The 17,726-nt window shown below is 48.5% G+C and overlaps 1 protein-coding gene across 2 annotated transcripts in view; it reads right to left on the bottom strand.

Annotated features, from left to right (window-relative positions):
- The window catches only part of LOC120927044 (catalase-like), a 44,156-nt gene extending 37,935 nt beyond the window's left edge, over window positions 1–6,221 (bottom strand). Inside the window, exon 1 of one of the 2 annotated variants that reach the window (XM_040337470.1) lies at window positions 6,057–6,221. In XM_040337470.1, the coding sequence (XP_040193404.1) occupies window positions 6,057–6,083 (27 nt within the window). In that variant the 5' untranslated portion in view covers window positions 6,084–6,221. The remainder of the gene's footprint in view (window positions 1–6,056) is intronic. The other variant, XM_040337472.1, reaches the window with a different exon arrangement.
- Between the last annotated feature and the right edge of the window lie 11,505 nt (window positions 6,222–17,726).

Here is a 17,726-nt window from a genome sequence, read left to right as displayed (position 1 = left end):
CAACCACTGTGCCCATCAAACACAACCACTGTGCCCATCAAACACAGCCACTAAGCCCATCAAACGCAGCCACTGTGCCATCAAACGCAGCCAGTGTGCCCATCAATTGCTGCCAGTGTGCCCATCAATTGCTGCCAGTGTGCCCATCAATTGCTGCCAGTGTGCCCATCAATTGCTGCCAGTGTGCCCATCAAGCGCAGCCACTGTACCCATTAAACACAGCCACTGTACCCATCAAATGCAGCCACTGTGCCATCAATTGCCGCCACTGTGCCATCAAATGCAGCCACTGTACCCATCAATTGCTGCCAGTGTGCCCATCAATTGCTGCCAGTGTGCCCATCAATTGCTGCCACTGTGCCCATCCATTTCTGCCAGTGTGCCCATCCATTTCTGCCAGTGTGCCCATCCATTTCTGCCAGTGTGCCCATCAATTGCCGCCACTGTGCCCATCAATTGCTGCCAGTGTGCCCATCAATTGCCACTACTGTGCCCATCAATTGCTGCCAGTGGGCCCATCAATTGCTGACACTGTGCCCATAAATTGCTGCTACTGTGCCCATCAATTGCTGTCAGTGTGCCCATCAATTGCTGCCAGTGTGCCCATCAAGCGCAGCCACTGAGCCCATCAAATGCAGCCACTGTGCCATCAATTGCCGCTACTGTGCCATCAAATGCAGCCATTGTACCCATCAATTGCTGCCAGTGTGCCCATCAATTGCTGCCAGTGTGCCCATCAATTGCTGCCAGCGTGCCCATCAATTGCTGTCACTGTGCCCATCAATTGCTGCCAGTGTGCCCATCAATTGCTGCCAGTGTGCCCATCAATTGCTGCCAGTGTGCCCATCAATTGCTGCCACTTAGCCCATCAATTGCTGCCACTGTGCCCATCAATTGCTGCTACTGTGCCCATCAATTGCTGCCAGTGTGCCCATCAATTGCCGCCAGTGTGCCCATTAATTGCTGCCAGTATGCCCATCAATTGCTGCCAGTGTGCCCATTAATTGCGACACTGTGCCCAGCAATTGCTTGTAAACAAGGCATTCCCCTATTCTGCCTAGTGAAACTGTCACTGATGACTGTTCCCCGTGATCGGGAACGGTCATCAGTGACGTGTCACGTGTAGCCACGCCCCCTAACAGTAAGAATTACTTCCTAGGGAACACTTAACCCATGCAGCGCCACCTAGTGGTTAACCCCTTCCCTGTTAGTGTCATTTTTACAGTAATCAGTGCATTTTTATAGCACTGATCGCTGTAAAAATGACAATGGTGTCAAAAGTGTCCGATGTGTCCGCCATAATTTTGCAGTCCCGATAAAAATCGCTGAACGCCACCATAACTAGTAAAGAAAAATTATTAATAAAAATGCCATAAAACTATCCCCAATTTTGTAGACGCTATAACTTTTGCGCAATCCAATCAATAAACACTTATTGCATTTTTTTTTTACAAAAAAATATGTAGAAGAATACGTATCGGCCTAAACTTTGGAAAAACATTTTTTTTTATATATTGTTGGGGGATATTTATTATAGCAAAAATTTAAAAATATAGATTTTTTTTTTTCAAAATTGACATTTTTTTTTGTTTATAGCGCAAAAAAAATAAAAATCGCAGCGGTAATCAAATACCACCAAAAGAAAGCTCTATTTGTGGGAAAAAAAGGATGTCAATTTTGTTTGGGAGCCACGTCGCATGACTGCACAATTGTCAGTTAAAACGACGCAGTGCCGAATCGCAAAAAGTGGCCTGGTCTTTGACCAGCAAAATGGTCCAGGGCTGAAGCGGTTAAGAGGTCCTTCTCTCACTGGCCACCAAAGTATGGGGTCCTGTCTCCAACTGTAAAATAATGTAAGGGAGCATAACCACCAAAGATAAGTAGTCCTTTTCATGCTGGCCACCAAGGGTGCCCGTCTCATACCAATTACCAGTGTAAGGGAGCACTATCATGACCACCAACCTTAAAGGGTCCTTCTCTCAACGACAATCAATATTAGGGGGCCCGTATCCTACTGGCTGCCAATGTAAGAGAGCATTACCATGACCACCAATGTAAGGGGGCCCTTCTCGATTAGCCACCAATGTGAGGGGAGAATCTTTTCCCCTGACCTCCAATGGCTATAATTATTTACTTATTTTTTAAGCTTATAATTATTACTGACAATCATTTCTAAGGATCCTCAGAGGCTAAGATTTTGTGAACAGCTGCTATAGAGCAGGGGTTCCCCAACGGTGGCCCGAGGGCCGGATGCGGCCCTTTGCTAGCCTTCATTCGGCCCCTGGGGCACTTTTGCTCCCAATGATATGAGGCACTATTCCTCCAACTGACAACAACAGTGGGGCACGATTGATGAGGCACTTCTCCACCTGACCACCAACACTGGGGCTGTGTTTATTCTCACTGATGCTGGGGCCTGGTGCATTTTCTACCCCAACTGGCCACAAACCAGCCCCCCTAAAGTCTAAAGGAAAGTCAACTGACCCTTTGTCTGAAAAGTTTGGAGACCTCTGCTATAGAGGGTCACTTGAGTGACAGCTCTGAGTCTTCTGACATCACATCCATGATGGTGTCACCTAGCAGAAGTTTCAGGGCTTTTTTGAATGTCTACACAAGGGAAGACAAGGAAATAATTTGCATAAAATTTCTTAAAGCGGAGTTCTACCCAAAAATGAAACTTCCGCTTTTTGGAATCCCCCCCCCCCCCTCCGGTATCACATTGGCACCTTTCAGGGGAGGGGGAAGAGATACCTGTGTAATACAGGTATTTGCTCCCACTTCCGGGCTTAGATAGTCGAGCCACCTGCGGCTGGGGTTGCCACCTCATCCCTTTAAACCTGAACACATATGAATTACACAGGTTTTAAGGCTAATTTAATGCAGATAAGGTACTGAGTTTAATTACCACTTTAATCAGCCACAGAACCTATATAATTAAAGTGTGTTCAGTTTTAAAGGGATGAGGTGGCAACTCTACCCACGGCTATCTACGCCACGTCCGGCGCCTCCTCTGTCCCCATCCCCCCGCTGTCATTTGGGAGACATACAGGTCCCAGAAGACAGCAGGGACCATCCTGATTTGCGCGAGCGCAGTAGGGAACCAGGAAGTGAAGCTGCAAGGTACCGAGGATGGCGGCGGTAGCACCCAAGAGCCGAGGGACAGATCGGCTTCGGGGTGCCGACATCGCGGGCGCCCCGGACAGGTAAGTGTCCTTATTTTAAAAGTCAGCAGCTGCAGTATTTGTAGCTGCTGACTTTGAAAAAAATAAATAAAAATCAGGTCTCTTTAAAGCCGTTATTCCCCATGTATCAAAAAAGCAATCTGTGCAGAGAATGTCATTGCATGCCGTGCATCACTAGGATTGTTTGCTCTGCTTTACGTAATATCATCATTTTCTGCAGCCCGAGGAGGTGTGATGAAAGAGACATTGCCAAACGTTATCTGAAAAAGCTACTTCCTTGGGTATGATGCTAGTGGCGTCATAAATTACTAAGTCTTTATCTCAGCAGAAGCATGCACCAATTTCAGAAAAGCGCTGCAACCCGGATCGCATGGCCATTTTGTACCATGCGATCCAGTGCAGGCAAACGCACTTGTCACTAAATAAAATGGTTAGCTTACAGTCCTGTTTACACCTTGCTTCTGCCTGGTGCTTCGATGAGACTTCCGTGGGGCTTCGATGAGACTTCCGTGGGGCTTCGATGAGACTTCCGTGGGGCTTCGATGAGACTTCCGTGGGGCTTCGATGAGACTTCCGTGGGGCTTCGATGAGACTTCCGTGGGGCTTCGATGAGACTTCCGTGGGGCTTCGATGAGACTTCCGTGGGGCTTCGATGAGACTTCCGTGGGGCTTCGATGAGACTTCGGTGGGGCTTCGATGAGACTTCGATGAGACTTCGGTGGGGCTTCAATGAGACTTTGGTGGGGCTTCATTGGAGCTTCAAACGAGCTTTGCCATAGACTTCTATGGAGGCTTTGAAGACGCTTTAAGCCCTGGTTCACACTGGGTACGATTTGGAACGATTTGAGATGCGATTTGACATGTCAAATCGCATCTCAAATCGGCGGCAATTGTCGGCAATGGCACTGTCCTAATCAGTGCGACGCCGCATCTGCGATTTCAAAAAGTAGTTCCTGTACTACTTTTTGCGATTTCGGGGCGCGACTTACATTAAATTGCGGCCGAAATCGCGGTAAAATCGCGCATTTTGAATTCGCAGCAGTGTGAACCTAGGCTGAAGCACCACTAAAGCGACATGGGGTATAATTTTTGAAGCAAAGCAACGCAAAAACAGGACTGTATGCTAACCATTTTATTCAGGCTGCATTCACACCTGAGCGTTTTTAGCTCGTAAAACACTCGTAAAATGCCCTAAAAAAACGCCCAACAAGAAAAATCCGATCCATTTCAATGGCACCTGTTCACATCTGAGCGTTTTGTCACCTAAAGCAAAACGCCAGACAAACGCCTGAACCTGGATTCACACTGATACGAATTTACAGCAGGTTTGATGCGTTTAGGAACACACAGATTCACAGGTCATGTAAAAAGCATAGTACTGCGTGTGTTGCGGCAGTCACGCTCCTTTGTCAAGCTGTTTAGTTTTAGGTTTAGCTAAACAGCTTGACAAAGGAGCGCGACTGCCGCAACACACGCAGTACGCCCGCTCGGAAACGCGTCGCATGCCAGTGACGTCACTGCCCCTCAACTGCTCTGATCCACCACACTCCAGGCCTCGCTCTGAAGCTCCCCCACCGCCGCCGGCTGTTACCATCTCTCAGCGGTGAATGATGCTTCCACGCAGCACAGCGCCCCAGCAGAAGGAGCAGATAGACTGACCTGATGATCTTTCTTCATGGATTCTGTACAATGCCTATTTTTACCTCGCAAAATGTGAGTTGCCTGTACTAACCCGATTATTAAATTGTTTTTAAAACGTCTACACTTAGGCCTCGTACACACGATCAGTCCATCCGATGAGAACGGTCCGAAGGACCGTTCTCATCGGTTAACTAATGAAGCTGACTGATGGTCTGATGTGCCTACACACCATAGGTTAAATAACCGATCGTGTCAGAACGCGGTAACGTAAAACACAACGACGTGCTGAAAAAACAAAGTTCAATGCTTCCAAGCATGCGTTGACTTGATTCTGAGCATGCGTGGATTTTTAACCGATGGTCGTGCGTACTAACGATCGGTTTTGACCTATCGGTTAGGCGTCCATCGGTTAAATTTTAAAGCAAGTTCCTATTTTTTTGACCGAAGGTTAACTAACCGACGGGGCCTACACACGATCGGTTTGGACCGATGAAAACGGTCCATCAGACCATTCTCATCGGATGGACCGATCGTGTGTACGTGGCCTTAGAGGCGCCTCTCCCCTTGCTTTTTTTTTCACCGTATTGGAACATGGTTTCTGTTCCCCACATGATGGCAGCCCTAAAAATGTAAATGTGACCCCTGCAACAACTCTCCTCCATTTGTCCTTGGACTCTCTTTTATATACCCCCTGAGCTTGGACTCTTTTATGCCATTTGATTGTACACTTCCCTGTACACTATTTTTATTTATGACATATTTTTTATTTTTGTATAATATACTACTGAGAATTTTCTGCTGTTTTTGGATTTTTGCGCATTTTACTCATGTAAGTTATTGACACCCCCAGTTTAGTTCACAGATCGCAGTGCGAACTGTGAACTCGCACAGGAATCGGATCACATAGGTCAGAAGATCCATGCACGCTGATTCTAGTGCGGGGGGGGGGGGAGTCCCTGCACTTTTTTTTGTGCAAATCCAATGCGAGTTCAGCCATACAACTGTAACGCGCATTGCTCGGAGCTATAAATGGATTAAGATGAAATCTGGCTGCCCTGGGTTACTGCACCTAGAATGGCTATGCTGACATTTAATAAAATAAAAACAAAACTTTGCCTCAGGAATGCTTACGGTAACCATTTCTAGAAGGCATTTTTCAAGTGAACATTACAAAAAAATTAGCAAAGGCCTATTTGGTTGCCAGAAGGGCAAATATGAGGCGGTGTGTGGTACCTGGACTGGCACGCTGGGCTGTTGCATGGTGACGGTCGCTCGGAGATCCAGTCAGGTCTCTGTCACTTATAGGTTGTATGAACTTCTCTTCAGTACAGTGGAGTAAAATATGATGATCTCCTCCCAGCCCTTCCTGTCCTCCTCCTCCTCCTCCTCTACGCCCTCCTCTCAGCCGCACATTGCCAAATATTCTGTGTGCTAAAGACGTCGGCTCTGTACACCAGGCGGGGAGAATGTTGTGTAAAAACAAATCATTTTATGAATGTTTACATTCACAAGAACGCACCTGCGTTTAAGTTATTTACACACAGGAGAGGTCTCCTCTGAGAGGAATTAGGCCTCATTCACACTGGCTCATTGTTTACATGCGTTTAGAGGACATTTATAAGGGTATATTCACACCAGATAAGGTGGGACTGAGTTGGGCGGCTATTCCAGCGCAGTCCTACCGCATGGACAAGTCAAAATGCCTCGTCTCCTATGTGCCCAGTTCAATACGCTGCGCTGAGAAAAAGGTCTGCATGTAGTACTTTTTATCAGCGCAGCACAGTGAAAGGCATTTTGTGCCCCACCCAATGTGACCGGCAATTCAACCTTTTGAGACATCTGTGTGACATCTCAGTTAAGTTTGTTTAACTACTTCACTACCGCGCTATAGTCGAATTGCGGTTACAGCGCGGTCGTCCAGTTTAGGGACGGCGTCTATTGACATCCTCCCAGAAGCGCACGCCCACTCCTCTCGTTCTGTCATTGCTGTGTCTTTCAGACACAGCTGATCACAGATTGGGGTAAAGTGGCAATCACAGCGGCCCTTTACCACGTGATCAGCTGTGTCCAAACACAGCTGATCATGATGCAAATACACTTGCCGGTTATCGGCATTACTTTCCTCATGCTGTCACAGCGTGAGGAGAGGCAGAGCTGGTAACTTAAAGGAGTTCTCTGAGCTAAAACTTTTAACCCCCGCTGTGCCCGGGCTGTAAAACTATACAAAATAAACCTTCACTTACCTGCCTACGATCCCCCGTTGTTCCGATATCGCCGTCCCGGTCTCCTTCACTTCCTGGGGGTCGGTGACTCACAGTGCGCTCAGCCTATCAGAGGCCGCAGCAATGTCCCGTCGCGGCCGCTGATAGGCTGAGCGCACTGTGAGTCACCGACCCCCAGGAAGTGGAAGAGACCGGGACCGGAGAACGGGACGGCGATATCGGAACAACGGGGGATCGTAGGCAGGTAAGTGAAAGTTTATTTTGTATAGTTTTACAGCCCGGGCACAGCGGGGGTTAAAAGTTTTAGCTTAGAGAACTCCTTTAAGGTGACCAGATTTTTAAAATGAAATCCGGGGACATATTTTTTTTTTTACTAGTAATGGCAGCAATCAGCGACTCTCTGCCCATCGCCGCAACCGCCTGCCTCACAGCCTGTCAAGTTTTACTCTCCAGGCCCGGCTACTACTGGATGGGGAGCGGAGGAAGATCACTCCACCAGGGAAGACAAGGAGATAAGCAGGCAGGCAGCAGGCCGGGACTTGAGCCAAGGCAGAAGAACATGTGAGCGGAGCTGAATGGGCATGCACCCGAAACTGAAGAAATATTCCCTCCACCCCGACCAGCACATGATCATCAGAAAGGGGCACAGATAATGGAAACAATACACCTCCCTAAGCTAATAGGAGTGGCAGAGCGTGGGTGTGTAATTCAGAATTATTTTTTTTAATTCTGCACTGACTGTCTTTGAAATTGCCCCAGCCCCTGTTCAAATACAATCCGGTAACAAAACTGGGGACAGACTTGGTCTGGGGACAGTGTCCTCAATCCGGGGACTGTCCCCTGAAACCGGGGATGTCTGGTCACCCTATGGTAACCGGCAAGTGTGAAAGGAGACATCTACACTGATAATCGGGCCACTGATTATCAGTGTCCTGATGATCAGTGCAGCCCCAATGGTGCCTATTAGTGCTGCCTTTCAGTGCCACCAATCAGTATACATTAATGCCCTGATTATCAGTGCCGCTTATCAGTGTTGCCTATCAGTGCCCATCAGTGCTGCCTATTAGTGCCCATCAGGACCACTTATCAATGCCACTGTCTCTTCACATTCGGCTTCCCATCACAGATTGCTCCGGAAGTGACGTTCCGTCGCCGCCATCTTGCTACACCCCACACTCCTGCACAGTAATGATAGTGAGAAGGGGGCAAGCGGACATCTTGTTACACCCACTGGAGTTTTAGATTTCACAGTTATTTTCAACACAAAACGGAGCTTATGTGCTTAAATACAGTATTTGTAAATCCGACGGACTGTTTTCATGTTAAAGCGGGGGTTCACCCTATAAACGCAAAAAAATATATATTTTTTTCTTCTACCATAAAATCAGGCATTGTAGCGCGAGCTACAGTATGCCTGTCCCGATTTTTTTATCCCCGTACTCACCTTGTACTCGTACATCGAAGATACCGACTCCCCTCGGGGAATGGGCGTGCCTATGGAGACGGAGGATGATTGACGGCCGGCTCTGGCGCGTCACGCTTCTCCGGAAATAGCTGAAATAGGCTTGGCTCTTCACGGCGCCTGCGCATAGCCTGTGTGCAGGCGCCGTGAAGAGCCGAGACCTACTCCGGCTGTCTTCGGGGAGAGTGACGTGCCAGGGACGGCCGTCAATCATCCTCCCTCTCCATAGGCACGCCCATTCCCCGCGGGAGCCAAAATCTATAATGTACGAGTACACAGTGAGTACGGGGGTAAAAAAATCGGGACAGGCATACTGTAGCTCGCGCTACAATGCCTGTCTCGATGGAAAAATCATGTCAGTGAGGGTGAACTACCGCTTTAAATGTAAAAAATCAGAGGTGTTCTGTCACATTAGCAACCATGTAAGGTCAGCAGGTTTGCTGCTGCTTTTAAAATTTAACATCTAAACAGTCTGTCGGATTTCCAAATACTGTATTTAAGCACATAAGCTCCGTTTTGTGTTGAAAATAACTGTGAAATCCTAAACTCCGGTGGGTGTAACAAGATGTCCGCTTGCCCCCTTCTCACCATATCATTACTGTGCAGGAGTGTGGGGTGTAGCAAGATGGCGGCGACGGAACGTCACTTCCAGAGTAATCTGTGACAGGGAGCCGAATGTGACGAGACACGCCTATCAGTGCTCTACAGTGCCGCTTATCAATGCTGCCTATTAGTGCCTATCAGTGTGTCCCTGTCAGTGTCTTACCAGAGTGTCCCCATCAGTGTTTTATCAGTGTGATCAAATACCACCAAAAGAAAGCTCTATTTGTGGGGAAAAAAGGACGCCAATTTTGTTTGGGAGCCACGACGCACAACCGCGCAATTGTCAGTTAAAGCGACGCAGTGCCGAATCGCAAAAAGTGGCCTGGTCTTTGACCAGCAATATGGGGTTTAAGTGGTTAAACGCCTTAACAGGTTACCAGTTTAGAGTTACAGGGGAGGCCTGGTGCTAGAATTATTGCTCTCATTCTGATGTTCATGACAATACCTCACATGTGCGGTGCGATCACTGTTTACATATGCGTGCGGGAGTAACGTATGCGTTTGCATTTGCGCGTGGGGACGGGGATACTTTGAATTTTTGTTATTATTATTATTTGTTTTATACAAAGCTTCAATGTAGCCAATCAGACACAGATTAGCTGCTTTCCTGGCCGCTAACGGCCAGGTAAACAAAGAGGTGGAACCAGAAGTGACAAAAAAAACTCATCACTCCCGATTTCCGGGGTCACTGAGAGAGAGAGAGAGAGAGAGAGAAACAGCGTGGGAGGAATAGTGCCCCATCATTGGTATCAGTGGGAGGAATATTGCCCCATGTACTACTTTGGTTCCGACTTTGATGTGACTTGAGGTCCATAGACCTCAAGATTACACAGGCATCGCTTCAAATCGTGGGACTGTCGGGTCGCATAAGTGCGGGGATGAACCTCATTTTGGCGCCCCCCCTGGCTGGGGTATACATGGGTATCTCCAGATACGCCGGCGTAAGTTCGAATGTGAGGCGTCGTATCTCTGCGCCTGATTCAAAGAATCAGATACGCCAGATTTTGTCCAAGATACGACTGACGTAAGTCTCTTACGCCGTCGTATCTTGGGTGCATATTTACGCTGGCCGCTAGGGGCGCTTCCGTAGTTTTACGTGTAGAATATGCAAATGAGCTAGATACGCTGATTCAGAAACGTACTTGCGCCCGTCGGATTTAGCTACACCGTTTACGTAAGGCGTCGGTCCGGCGTAAGTTTACCCCTCATAAAGCAGGGGTAAGTCATGTTAAGGTATGGACGTCGGAAACGTCGGAACAGCGTTGTATTTTACGTCGTTTGCGTAAGTCGTACGTGAATAGGGCTGGGCGTATGTTACGTACACGTCGACAAAGCATTGAGCCGACGTATCTTAGGGAGTATTTGCGACGTGACTCTGAGCATGCGCGCGCATGCGCTGTTCGATCGGCCATGCATCTACATGGGGTCACGCTTCATTACAATACAACACGCCCACTGCCTTGCTACTTTGAATCACGCAGGCTTACGCCGGCCCATTTACGATACGCCGCCGTAACTAAGGGCGCAAGTTCTTTCTGAATACGGTACTCGCCTCTCTAAGTTACGGCGGCGTAGCGTATATGAGATGCGATACGCCCGCCGAAAGTTAGGCATTTCTTTCTGAATCTGGCCCCATGACTGTAATGGGCAGTGCAGGTATCTGGTGCACGGAATGTTCTTGTAAGGCAATGTGAACCCACCGATGTAGGTTGCAATCCTATTTACTAATAAATGCAGCAAATGAAATGAGAACCGTTTATTAGAGATGTCAAACGTGAAAAGCAGAAGAGGTCCTCTTCCTCATTTTACCCGGATCTCTCCTGAAGAGGAGGAAGCAGCATTGCAGGCCGGGGTGGATTTACACAATATTTGTCATTGTGCACAAAGAACTCCCAGTATCACAAAGTCACAATGAATCTGCAGAATAAAAGGTTTTGTGGTTAATGATTAAACACAATTAATGCCACCTAGTCTGAAACATAAGAATTGACGACCTACAGTACTCAGCAATGCAATAAACACCCCATTCTTGTACCCTTCTCGCCCCAGTGCTCTTTGCAGAATACGGTCATTATGAATTAATGTGAAAGTCATGACTTTTGACCCCCCTAGAGTTTGGCAGTCTTTTCTTAAAGTAGACCACTAGCAGTGGCTGTGCGTCCATAGATAGTGGGTGCAGAAGCGCCGCCTGTGTAATGTAGTGTAGTGGGGTGGGCATTGTAGTGTAAATGGGCTTTGTAGTGTAAGTGGGGTGTGTAGTGTAAGTGGGATGGGCAGTGTAGTGGCATAGGCAGTGTAGTGGGTGGGCAGTGTTATGCAGTGGGCAGTGTAATGTATTGTAGTGTAGTAGGGTAGGCAGTGTAGTGTAAGTGGGGTAGGCAGTGTAGTGTAAGTGGGGTAGGCAGTGTAGTGTAAGTGGGGTAGGCAGTGTAGTGTAAGTGGGGTAGGCAGTGTAGTGGGGTGGGCAGTGTAGTGGGGTAGGCATTGTGGTGTGGGCATTTCAGTGTAAGTGGGGTAGGCAGTGTAGTGGGGTGGCCGCGTAGTGTAAGTGGGGTGTGTAGTGTAGTGGGGTGGGCAGTGGTAGTGGGGTGGGCATTTTAGTGTAAGTGGGGTAGGTAGTGTAGTGGGGTAGGCAGTGTAGTGTGGTGGCCGGGTAGTGTAAGTGGGGTGTGTAGTGTAGTGGGCATTGTAGTGTAGTGGGATGGGCAGTGTAGTGTAAGTGGGGTGGGCAGTGTTGTGGAGTTTAGTGGGCAGTGTTGTGGAGTTTAGTGGGCAGTGTAGTGGAGTTTAGTGGGCAGTGTAGAGGAGTTTAGTGGGCAGTGTTGTGGAGTTTAGTAGGGTTGTCCTGATACCACTTTTTTGAGACCGAGTACAAGTACCGATACTTTTTTCAAGTACTCGCCGATACCGATTACCGATACTTTTTTTTACAGTGCTTTCTTCTTTTTTTTAGGGGGGGGGGAGTGGATGTTCATTCTAAAAAGGTAGGAGCCGGGTATATCGGCTCCGCTCTCTATCCTGACAGATTGAGGGGGAGAGCAGCACAGAGGGGGACAGCACGGAGGACGGAGGGGGACAGCACGGAGAAGGGGGGGACAGCACAGAGGGGACAGCACGGAGCACGGAGGGGGGCAGCAAGGAGGAAGGAGGGGGGGGGAGTGGATTGTCAGTGTGTTTTTTTATATACATTTTTATTATTTTTAAAAATTATTCATAGCACAGGTTACGATGCTCATTTATGTAAATGGAAAGAGTCAGTGATCACTGACTCTGTTCATTCTGAAAAGGTAGGAGCCGGGTATATCGGCTCTGCTCTCTATCCTGACAGATTGAGGGGGAGAGCAGCACGGAGGGGGACAGCACGGAGGACGGAGGGGGATAGCACGGAGGGGGACAGCAAGGAGGACGGAGGGGGACAGCACGGAGGACGGAGAGGGACAGCAAGGAGAACGGAGGGGGACAGCACGGAGGACGGAGGGGGACAGCACGGAGGACAGAGGGGGACAGCACGGAGGACGGAGGGGGACAGCACGGAGGACGGAGGGGGACTGCACGGAGGACGGAGGGGGACAGCACAGAGTATGGAGGGGGACAGCACAGAGTATGGAGGGGGACAGCACAGAGTATGGAGGGGGACAGCACGGAGGACGGAGGGGGACAGCACGGAGGACGGAGGGGGACAGCACGGAGGACGGAGGGGGACAGCACGGAGGACGGAGGGGGACAGCACGGAGGACGGAGGGGGACAGCACGGAGGACGGAGGGGGACAGCACGGAGGACGGAGGGGGACAGCACGGAGGACGGAGGGGGACAGCACGGAGGACGGAGGGGGACAGCACGGAGGACGGAGGGGGACAGCACGGAGGACGGAGGGGGACAGCTCGGAGGACTGAGGGGACAGCACGGAGGACGGGCCACTGAGGTTCTCCGAGCAGTCTCCAATCATCTCCTAGTGTTTCCGAGTGTCTCCCGTGCCCTGCACCTCTGGCCTCATGCGGTACTGCATACACCAGCAGTGGCACTGGAACGCATTATCTGAGTTTCCATCAGTGGCGGCTGTTGCTCAAAATTTTTGGGGGGGCGCAAACGAAAAAACAAAAACAATTGCAGCCTCACTGTGCCCATCAAATGCAGCCACTGTGCCATGCCATCAAACGCAGCCACTGTGCCATGCCAAACGCAGCCACTGTGCCGGTCTTTCCCAGTGACGCACGAGGGTGCGTCAGAGGGGGCGGGTTCACGTGACGGGTGGCCGCTTCCCCTATATAAGTAATGTCAAAGCTCCAGCGCGTCATTCCGCTGGGCTGTGTCCAGCGGAGAGTGGAGCTCGCCTGCTGCGCTCTGGACGGATGGATCTTCTCATCGCTGGACCGGACCGCTGATCACCCGTCGCTGGAGAGATCATCCGTCGCTGGATAGAAGACAACGTTGGAGCAGGGAGCCACATTGACAGTGGATTACCACCGCTGGATTTTTTTTTATTAATAAAGGATTTTTTTTTTTAACTATTTACACTTCCTTCTTGAAATGGTAGAGGTACATTGTACCCCATTCACATAGGGGGGGGCAGGATCTGGGGGTCCCCTTTGTTAAAGGGGTCTTCCAGATTCTGATAAGACCCCCACAACCACCGGGCAAGGGTTGTATGGATGAGGCCCTTGTCCCCATCAACATGGGGACATCCTCCCCATGTTGAGGGCATGTGGCCTGGTGCGGTTCAGGAGAGGGGGAGCCGCACTCTGTCCCCCCTCTTTTCTGCGGCCGGCCAGGTTAACGTGCTAGGATAAGGGTCTGGTGTGGATTTTTGGGGGAACTCCACGCCATTTTTTTTTTAAATTTGGGGTGGAGTTCCCCTTAAAATCCACACCAGACCTGAAGGGTCTGGTATGGATATTTGGGGGGAACCCCACGTCATTTTTTTTTTAAATTGACGGCGGGGTTCCCCTTAATATCCATATCAGACCTGAAGGGCCTGTTTATGGAATTTGGGGGGACCCCCAGGCTTTTTTTTTTTTTTTTTTTTTTTTTTTATGAATGAATCATCTCTGAATTGCCAGAGCCGACAATTCATTAGAGCCGCAAAGCCGGTTTTAAATGCCTTTTTTTCTTTCAGAAATGACACTTTGTGCAGGGACAGTTCTATGTACGGGAAACATGCGCTTTTTCACATGCTGACTTTACACTCCCCCAGGTACGAAATTTAAAGTAATATTACACTTTTATTGTTTCACTTTTAGCATTATTAAATGCACTGCTCCTGAAAAAACGGCCGTTTTTAAAACTTTTTTTTGCATTGATACATGTTTCCTGGGACAGGACCCAGGTCCCCAAACACTTTTAAGGACAATAACTTGCATATTGGCCTTTAAAATTAACACTTTAGATTTCATATGTTCGAGTTCCATAGACTTTAACAGGGTTATAAAGTTCACAGGAACATTTGGTGTGTTCGCAAGTTCTGATGCGAACAGGGGGGTGTTCGGCTCATCCCTACCAACCACCATCTGACTGGAGTCGGACCACTTGGCCTTCAGGAGAAAGATTAAAACCCATCTCTTCTGAGGTCAAGGGGTTCCTTACCCATGAAATGGATACAGCGCCCAGAGGCGATTCAGTTCGCATGTGTTGCGCTTTACAAGTTTTTCACTCACTCACTCAGGGAACAGACGATTAGTGACATGTCACTAGGAAGAACGGGGAGATGTTGTGTTTACCCGATCGCGGGACACCAGCGGACATCGAGTCCACGGGTCCCGCGGACACGGTCATGGAGCTTGTGACCACACGGCGGCAAATTAAAGGGGACATGTGTATATACGCCCATTTGCGCAGCCGTGCCATTCTGTCAACGTAAAAACGTAATAGTCACCAAGTGCAGTCGTTTTTTTACACAATCGCCAAAGTCAGTGAGGCTCCGGATCGAGCACGCACAAGTGCCCCATAGCAGGCAAGGGGAGGAGCCAGGAGCGACGACGGGGGACCTGAGAAGAGGAGGATCAGGGCTGCTCTGTGAAAATCATTACGCAGAGCAGATAAGTATAACACATTTATTGTTTTAATGAAAAATTGTAAAGCTTTACAGTCACTGTAAGAAGCAAGAGATTTTAAAATTGAGAATTTTACAATTATATTGGAGACGAGAGAAAGGCTTAATACTAAAGTATAGATTGTGAGGGAAGGAAAACACTTCTTCTGAATAAAGCAGATCCTCTAGCCCTGGATAACAGGAAAGAATTCCCTATATATTTTGTGAGGAGAATGTGTAGGAATAGAACATTTAATAAAAATGTATAAAAAAAAATTCCCTGAGAACTCGATATCTTTTCCTAGTTAAGGGGAATGTTTCTGTACAGGATTTAATTGTAGATCCTGTTTTTGGGGTGAAGCTAGAAGATCCCTGATGTCTCCATTGAGAGGACCTTGTTGTCACTACTGTCACATAAGGGGCTTGTCAGTACATACATATATACATGGTTAGGACACATGTTAATACATAAACACCTATTACACATCCCTACCAACACCACAAGAGGAAGAAGTAGCCATAGAGCCCCTTCCAGCCTTGCAAATGTGTCCTGTGCATCCAAGTGGTAATGAGCCCCGGTCATGAAAGGATTAAATAAAAGAGGAAGCAATTCAAATGTAAATATACCATTTTTATTGTGTGTTTTATGAAAGTATAATTATGGATCTATACACATTTTTTCCTTTTCCAACTATAAATACTCTGAATAAACCAAGAGTCCTTTGGTAAAATCAATTGGCCAGAAGTGAAGATCTAGTGATCCTCTCGCCCAATCACTGACACACTTTTGACCAAGAGATTCCAAGCCTGCCCACCACGGCAAGGTAGACTCTTCTAGGGCAGGACCTACACTAACTACACTAATCTACCCTACTGGATGCTAGTCATCCTTTTTCTAATGTTGTGTGTATGTTTGTACTAGGGTTGTCCCGATACCACTTTTTTAGGACCGAGTACAAGTACCGATACTTTTTTTATGTACTCGCCGATACCGAATACCGATACTTTTTTTAAATGTGTCCCCAAATGCAGCCATGTCCCCCCACAAATGCAGCCATGTCCCTCCCACAAATGCAGCCATGTCCCCCCCATATGCAGCTATGTCCCCAAACATATGCAGCCATGTCCCCCACATATATGCAGCCATGTCCCCCATATATGCAGCCATGTCCCCCCACATATATGCAGCCATGTCCCCCCACATATATGCAGCCATGTCCCCCCACATATATGCAGCCATGTCCCCCCACATATATGCAGCCATGTCCCCCCACATATATGCAGCCATGTCCCCCCACATATATGCAGCCATGTCCCCCAACATATATGCAGCCATGTCCCCCCACATATATGCAGCCATATCCCCCACATATATGCAGATATGTCCCCCATATATGCAGCCATGTCCCCCCACATAAATGCAGCCATGTCCCCCCCCATATATGCAGCCATGTCCCCCCACATATATGCAGCCATGTCCCCCCACATATATGCAGCCATGTCCCCCCACATATATGCAGCCATGTCCCCCCACATATATGCAGCCATGTCCCCCCACATATATGCAGCCATGTCCCCCCACATATATGCAGCCATGTCCCCCACATATATGCAGCCATGTCCCCCATATATGCAGCCATGTCCCCCCACATAAATGCAGCCATGTCCCCCATATATGCAGCCATGTCCCCCCACATAAATGCAGCCATGTCCCCCCACATATATGCAGCCATGTCCCCCCACATATATGCAGCCATGTCCCCCCACATATATGCAGCCATGTCCCCCCACATATATGCAGTCATGTCCCCCAACATATATGCAGCCATGTCCCCCATATATGCAGCCATGTCCCCAAACATATATCCAGCCATGTCCCCAAACATATGCAGCCATGTCCCCCATACCTAATGATGATGCCGCCGCCGCGTTAATCACCGTGCGGCGAACATTACAGGCAGCTTTCGTTTGAATAGCTGTTTTCCCCGCAACGCCGTGTAAAGGACACGCCCCCTTGCTCGGGATTGGACAGCTACACAGCTATTCAAACTAAAGGTGCCTGTAATGTTCGCCGCACGGTGATTAACGCGGCAGCGGCGGATTTGCGATATACGGCGACGGCCAAGTATTCTATTTAGGCATCGGGGGTATTTGCGGGAGTACAAGTACTCCCGCAAATACTCTGTATCGGTCCCGATACCGATACTGGTATCGGTATCGGGACAACCCTAGTTTGTAGTAGGCCTCATCCTATAATCTGTGTATGCGATCTACTCTCTCCTAATTGGGTTGTCTGTCTGTGTTCATCTATCTTAAGCATGACAGAAGGAGGTAGAAACATACAGAGAAAATGTGCTTTGCTGTTTATATTTTGTGTTTGGGTAGCTACATTTTATCTATGTTTACAAAATGTTTTATTTATTTTTTTCGATTTTGTTATGTTTTTTATCAAACAGAAGTGAGGGGAAAGGGAGAGGTTCGGGAGTTAATAGAGGATGTGTCAGGGAATTAATATATTATATAAGGGAACTCGGAATTGAGAAGACACCGCCATTCTCTGAGATGTCATCGCTGGGATCCCTAGGAGGCG

This window comes from Rana temporaria, chromosome 2 (genome assembly GCF_905171775.1).
Source record: "Rana temporaria chromosome 2, aRanTem1.1, whole genome shotgun sequence".
NCBI classification, from domain to species: Eukaryota; Metazoa; Chordata; class Amphibia; order Anura; family Ranidae; genus Rana; species Rana temporaria.
Note: the sequence above shows the minus strand (reverse complement) of the source record. Positions and strands in the feature narration are given on the sequence as shown.